At 45.4% G+C, this 7,151-nt stretch overlaps 1 protein-coding gene across 1 annotated transcript; it reads left to right on the forward strand.

Moving 5' to 3' along the window:
* Window positions 1-33: 33 nt before the first annotated feature.
* LOC130253910 (L-lactate dehydrogenase A chain) lies at window positions 34-7,024 on the forward strand. Its single transcript, XM_056492942.1, has 8 exons — window positions 34-242; window positions 1,788-1,919; window positions 2,658-2,775; window positions 3,442-3,615; window positions 4,403-4,576; window positions 5,365-5,482; window positions 5,898-6,021; window positions 6,201-7,024. Exons 2-8 carry the CDS (start codon window positions 1,797-1,799, stop codon window positions 6,363-6,365), a joined length of 996 nt encoding a protein of 331 aa, XP_056348917.1. The 5' UTR covers window positions 34-242; window positions 1,788-1,796; the 3' UTR covers window positions 6,366-7,024.
* Window positions 7,025-7,151: the final 127 nt, after the last annotated feature.

The raw sequence follows: 7,151 nt of genomic DNA on the forward strand, positions 1-7,151 counted from the left end.
CTCAGCCCCGCCCCAGATGCCCCACGGCGCCGGGCGCTCGCCTCCCTTCACCCTCCCCTCTCCCCATCTCCTTCCCGCCGCTCCTGCCCCTTCCTCCCGCTCGGTCTCTCCACCCGACGTGTGTGCGGGCACGTCCCCAGCGCTCAGCCCGCCCGCCGCACGTCACCGCCCGCCCGCTATGAAAGGCGCGGCCGCCGCCGCCCCCGCCCCGCCGCCGCCGCCGCGCCCGCCGGAGCAGCTCGGTAGGTGCGATCGCCGCGCCGGGATGGGCGCGATGGGGCGGGAGCCGGGGCTGCGCCAAAACGGGGGTGCAAAAAGGGGGATTGAAGGTAGTGCCGGTCCCGCAAACCTCCGGGGGGACGCGGTGGAGCAGGCGGACTTTGTCCGGTTATCGCCGCCTGCTCCACCGCGTCCCCCTGGCCGTGGGGGTGTCGGGCACAGCCCTGGGTTTGAGTCCAGCCGGCGTGGATTCCGCTCACAGCCCCCCCCATCGTCCGCTCCCTCCATCCCCTTGAGCCTCCATGGATTAATTTGCTTCCCTTAATCCGTGCGTGTGGCCCCAGGGAGTGATTCTGCAAAGAGATTTGAGGATGGGTTTAGGGCTGCGTTTCAAATACAGCATTAGTGGACCATGGACCACCTGCCGCTCCCCTAACTTGTCTTAGAGCTTCTCCTAACTAATTTAATTTTTCTTGAAAGAAACTTCTTTTTGAGTTTTTTAGTGTAATAGACTTGTGCTTGAGAGGATGGTTCTTACCCGACTTGCACATTAAAGTGCTCATAGTGCAAAGGGAAGACTTGGCACGTGGAAAGTGCACTGCGCACTATGGCCACTCCTCAGGAGGCTCCGGCACATCAAGACCGACGTAGCTTGGTTGATTTTTCCTAAATATGGGCGGTGCTGGATTCCTGTCCCTCCCCTCAGCCTCCAAATTTACAGTCCTTACTTGCTGCTCTGCTTGGTTTCTCATGCTCTGAGCGAGTTGCTGCCTGTTCAGCGCCAGGGAGTCGTGTGCTGTCTGTGCTTGCAGCCGTCTGTGCAGCTGCTCCTGCCCTGGGCTCTTCAGGCTGCTCCCAGTGCAGCACCCTTTCCTGGGAAAGCGTGGTGGTGCCTTCCACACTGAGGCCGGGATGAAGGCACAATCCTCTGGCATCACTGTGCCATTTCAGCACACTCTTGACTGTCAGAACCCAGCTCACCAGGCTGCTGTGCAGCTGGCAGCTAAAATGCGAGGGTGGGAGAGATGGTAATGCCAGACTCCAGCCATCTTAATTCAAAACTGTGCAGTGTCACTTCAAAACAAATTCATGAAGCTGACATGGAGGCTCATGCTGTGCTTAAAAAGGGCTTGCCTAAGTGTTGCACAACTTCAGCTCAGGGAAGGCTTCAGGGCACAGAATACCAGTTTTTCAGGGTGAGAGAACAGATTGCCAGACTGTGCTGTGCTTAGAAGTACTAAAATGGCTTCCTGTACCGAAATGTAGTATGGGTGGTCATTTAGAACATTCTCCTGCTGCTGGAGTCCAACAGCTATAAAATAGAATCAATGGCTCTAGGGCTGTATTTGAGGCAAAGCTAGGGTGGGCTTGAACAGAGAATTATCATCAATAATTCAGTTTTGCAATCATTTTGTGGCATACAGACAGTATTGCCAGATGTTTTATTCGTGTGCTTTGTATCCATTTTCTTATCATCCTGAAATAAAGTCTATCTTGCTGGATACAAATATTCTGGTCTCAGTAAAAGCTCCGAAGTCTGGAGAAATAATCTCTTGCTTTCCTTCCAGCAGTGCACCATGTCTCTCAAGGATCAGCTCATCCACACTCTCCACAAACAGGAGAGTCATGCCGAAAATAAGATTAGCGTGGTTGGCGTGGGTGCAGTTGGAATGGCCTGTGCCATCAGCATCCTCATGAAGGTAAGTGTCAAGCTTGGGAGGAAGCAGCAGAAGAACCTGAGACCTAAAAGAGGTGCAAAAAAAGTGTCACCCTTATTAGATGAACTTCTGGTTACACAATCCTTTTTTGGGCCTGAAATGAAGCAACAGTCTTCAAGCTATTGACAGAGAACAAATAGCTGCATTTCTTGTAAACTAAGTTTGCATTTGCCTTGGGTCAGACAGAATTTCCTTTATGCATCATTTTAAGAGCTGCATTTACCTCTGTGGGACTTGCAGACTCCCTTCTAAGTAGGAATTCTCTAACACTCTAAATATACAAAAAGATTGATAACTGAGGATTTCTTTTGTCTTGAGCAGAGCAATGGAATAATTATTTGCAGTGTGATCTGGAAAAATTGGTCCTTGACACTCTGAGTGACTTGTCTTTTGCCTTCAGTTATCATACTGAAAGTGCTGTGTTTAGCATCAGGCTTGCTTTTCTTGCCTGTCAAATAGGTTGTGTATGAACCACTATTAACTTATTCTTCATTATTGTCCTGCTTAATTGTACTACTGTTTCACACAGAATGTGGTTATGGAAAGTATAAAGTGAACTTAAGGAAGATATCCCAGGGAACTTGAAGGACTCTGGGAAGAAGTGAAGTATTAGAGATGAGCAAAATTTTTTGAGTAGCTCTTAAAATAATTGTAACCTCACGGTTTAAAAACTGAGGGCTTTGCTGGAGCAAACTTCCCATTACTCCTGGTCTCTTGTAGGACTTGGCTGACGAACTCGCCCTTGTTGATGTTGTGGAAGACAAGCTCAGAGGAGAGATGTTGGATCTCCAGCATGGCAGCCTCTTCCTTAAAACTCCAAAGATTGTCTCTGGCAAAGGCAAGTAGTTGGCTCTCATTATTTCTAAATGGAAGACAGCCACTTCAGCTCTCACACTGGACATGGGTATAGTACTCAGCTGACATTTTAAAATATACCTTCTTATGGCAAGTCCAGCTAGGATTTTTTTTCCAGGATTCACTACTCAGTACAGAAAAAGAAATTCCTTAAGTACTTGTGCACCTTAGAGAACTTTATTTCACGACCAGTTAACCCCTGAACTCATTACTGCTTACTTCTGATAACTTTTAGTGGCAGCCTTGAGTAGGGCAAAGGCTTAACCAGCTTGTACCTTGATTATACTTCCTACAGGTAGCAGGTTATGAGGGCAGAGCCTTCTTCCTCTTCTGCACAGCACTTACCCTGAAAGCAATCCCAACAGCTATGCCTAGCCCTGTTTGTGGCTGAGAAGCTTGGAGTATCACTGCCTGCAGCTGCACGTTACAGTATCACCATGCCTCAGTGTTATCACAGGGTTGTGGCAATGAGCCACAGTCTTAAAATGAAATTCCATTTTCTATAGAGCAAAGTCTAGGGTAACAGTTACCAGGGAATCGCTGCACCCTCAAACTCCAGAATATGAGATCTCAGTGCAGAGAAGTGAGAGCTCCTGTTCTGAACCGTGTGTAGGAGGAGGTCATGTTTGACACAGCCTTTTGTCTGCAGATTACAGTGTGACTGCACACTCCAAGCTGGTCATTGTCACTGCTGGTGCCCGGCAGCAAGAAGGAGAGAGCCGCCTTAACCTGGTCCAGCGCAACGTGAATATCTTCAAATTCATCATTCCCAACGTCGTTAAATACAGTCCTGACTGCAAGCTGCTTATTGTCTCAAACCCAGGTTTGTCTTGTGTTGCCATAAGAGGATTTGGCTTAGAGAATAGTTTCTTCAGTGAGGTGGCATTAGAGCTCAGGCTGTGAGAAAATACTTGTGCTGGGGAAGAGAAGGCTCCAGGGAGACCTTGGAGAGCCTTCTACTACCTAAAGGGGTCTAAAAGAGACATGGACATTTTACAAGGGCCTGTAGTGATAGGACATGGGGTAATTGCTTTAACTGAAAGAGGTAGATCTAGGCTAGCTATAAGGAAGAAATTCTTTATCATGAAGGTGGTGAGACACTGGAGCAGGTGACCCAGGGAAGTTCTGAATGCCCCATTCCTGGAAGTAGTCACAGCCAGGTTGGATGGAACTTTGAGCAACCTGGTCTAGTGGAAGGTGTCCCTGCCCATGGCAGGGGATTGGAATGAAATGATCTTTAAACCTTTTAAACCTTTAAACCTTTCAACCCAAACCATTCTATGATATCTGTATAGCAAAAAATGTCATCCTCCCTCTCCAGGCTCAGCAGTTTGGTCTTCTGGGAAATAAATTTGGGTTTTCAAAAACCGAGTGGTCTTGAGCACACTAAGGGTCACTGATAATTGCATGTACAGCATCAAGGCAGAGCTGAAGGACTGTTCAAAACAGTTATAAAAACAGCTATATAAAATAATCATTCTGCCTGGCCATGGGCACTGCTTTGTGCTCTGTTCCACGTAACTAGCATGCAGGTAAAACGCTTACAGATGAACAGAAGGTACCATCCTCATTATCAGTCTGCTCATGAGTGGCATTTGTTCTCCTCACAGTGGATATTCTGACCTATGTGGCCTGGAAGATCAGTGGCTTCCCCAAGCACCGTGTTATTGGTAGTGGCTGCAATCTGGACTCTGCCCGTTTCCGCCACCTGATGGGAGAAAGGCTGGGCATCCACCCCCTGAGCTGCCACGGATGGATCGTTGGAGAGCACGGAGATTCCAGTGGTAAGGGTGGAATCTGTTGCACACAACTCCCTGGCTTTGTCTGCCAGGAACACCTTGGAAAGCTACAGAAAAACATTGCTCCAAAACCTTTGCACTGCAGCACCTTAAAGTGCAAGTTCTGATTTAAGTCTTCTGCTGCACAGAGTAACCCTAGATGATCTATATTTGATCTGAATGACTGTGCTTGGAAAAAGTCATTACTGTAACCTGAGCTGGCTAAACATTTCTAGGCTAAATTGTTCACTCCCAAAAAAACCCAAACTGAAGCACAAGAGGATAAAGTTCTCTGCAAGGGCCTCTCAAAGACCTGCACCAGAGCTACTGGCAGTCACTCAGCTGCCATTCCTGGCATCTCTTAATGACTGTATATAGGAATTGCAGAGGCAAGTCCAGGACAGAAGAAAGCACTTTTTCCTTATTTAACCTGTACTTTTCCAAGCAGCACCAGGGCAGTACTGTCTGCTTCCTGACACCCACCAGAATAAACTTGGAATCAGTTCTTAGAGAAAACTTTGCAAAATACAGTGACTATCATTTTAGTTCATGTTGCCCAGGTATTTCACATTAACAAAGGTGTGCTCAAACTTTGTGACACCGAGTATAAATGTAGATGTGCTCCTAGGTTCTCAGCCTGCAATTTAGATTGGCCTTACAGGTCATACTATATTTAAGGCCATAGCTAAATCAAAAGTGATATGCTGCAGATGAGTGCAGCTAGATCTTATGTTAACAGTTAATTTGAGAAGGGTTAAGTATTGTGAGATAATTAATTTATGTTCAACTCTCAGTGCCTGTCTGGAGTGGAGTGAATGTTGCTGGCGTCTCTCTGAAGGCTCTTCATCCAGACTTGGGAACTGACGCAGACAAGGAGCACTGGAAGGAGGTCCATAAGCAGGTCGTGGACAGGTAAATACTGGCTTGGCTTTTTCATAAATTTCAATACAAGAACAAATCATGAAGAGCTGAAGAACCTCTGTTCTGCAGTACCCAGATCTAGAACACCTCAGTAGCCCCAAAAGTCAGGATGCAGACGTAATGGAATTTAAAATATTTTAAGGATTAATGTAGATTTGGCAATTAAGTTTTCATTGTTAGTAAACTTTAAATTAGGGAAGAGCTTAAACTTCTAGGCTTCCAGTATAAGTGTGGGGACTAGTGTAAAATGCAAATAAGAGTTATTCACTGCTGAGTTCATTTTGGTCCTGCCAGAAAATCATTGAAGCTTCTGATGCCTCCAAATTGACCCATAGACCTACTAAAGCCTCCTAAAGCAGTTCAGTTGATGTTACTTGTTCTTTACTGAGTGTCTGTATCTCTGCAGTGCCTATGAGGTGATCAAACTGAAGGGGTACACATCCTGGGCTATTGGCCTTTCTGTGGGAGACCTAGCTGAAAGTATTATGAAGAATTTGAGAAGAGTGCACCCCATCTCTACCATTGTTAAGGTGAGCAGCCCCTTTTTTCTAATTTCTGTCTTACTGAGAATTAAGTGTATCTGGAATTCTGAAAAACAGTGATCACTTTCTAGTTTAATTTCAACTAAATTTGGTTTGCTGATAGGATATTCTATGAAATATACAGACTTACATAAATTCCAGCCTAACAATCCTTATGTACTTCTCAGGGCTTGCATGGAATAAAAGAAGATGTCTTCCTAAGTGTTCCTTGTGTGCTGGGCAGTAATGGCATCACTGATGTAGTCAAGATGATCCTAAAACCTGAGGAAGAGGACAAATTAAGGAAGAGTGCAGACACACTGTGGGCAATCCAGAAGGAACTACAGTTTTAAACCTGCCCCAGCAGTTTTTGGCTCTTAGCAGTTTAATGAGTTTAGTGGTTTGTCTTACGTTGCACTTTCCAAGTAAGTCAAATCTTTCAATGTATTATCTCAACTAGAACACACAAAAAAGCTCAAATCTGAACAATGGAGTTTCCTGAAGATAGCATTAGGAAACTAATCTAGGGTTTTCCCTGTTCACAGACACCCATGTTCTTAGCCAGAGTTAGATAACCTAGTCTTGTTCAGTGAAGTGGTATGACAGAAATCCAGCATTCAAAGCAGCACTGCCTAAAAAACCCTTTGCCTTTTCCTCATCTTGTTTCATGTTGGTTGAAAGGAGTAAGGAGTAAGTAATTGCTTCACAATGTGAAACCAAAGACATTTCTTGAAGTTAAAAGGATTGTCAAGCCAATTGACCAACCTTCTCTGCCAGCTGAATAGCTTAAGTATTTCACTGTTGATAGGTCCAAGTGTATTTTCCTAACACTGCTTTGGAATTTTTGTGGGTATTTTTTTTAGAGAACCTTATTTTTGTGTACTATATCAGTCTAGTTGTAAGTTCTGTCTCCAGAGCATGTTTAAAAAATGTTAAGGTTTCTATGTGCAACAAGACAGTGACTGTCCAACTTTAGCACCAACTACAACACCAAATAAACCACAAACTGTTATTTCTGTCTCCTCGTTTTTCTTAATATGGCTTTGTCTCCCACATGCAGTTCTACTTCCACCCACCTAAATCAATTCTATTTTCCAAGTCACAGTAACTCAAACATCACCTGTGTAAAAATGTTCTGT

Source organism: Oenanthe melanoleuca, chromosome 5 (assembly GCF_029582105.1).
Source record: "Oenanthe melanoleuca isolate GR-GAL-2019-014 chromosome 5, OMel1.0, whole genome shotgun sequence".
Classification (NCBI taxonomy): domain Eukaryota; kingdom Metazoa; phylum Chordata; class Aves; order Passeriformes; family Muscicapidae; genus Oenanthe; species Oenanthe melanoleuca.

Coding starts and splice junctions, on each gene's coding strand:
- LOC130253910 (XM_056492942.1), top strand. CDS start 1,797: ATGTCTCTCAAGGATCAGCTCATCCACACTCTCCACAAACAGGAGAGT. Junction 3,616..4,402: donor GCTTATTGTCTCAAACCCAG/GTTTGTCTTGTG, acceptor TTCTCCTCACAG/TGGATATTCTGACCTATGTG. Junction 4,577..5,364: donor AGAGCACGGAGATTCCAGTG/GTAAGGGTGGAA, acceptor TTCAACTCTCAG/TGCCTGTCTGGAGTGGAGTG.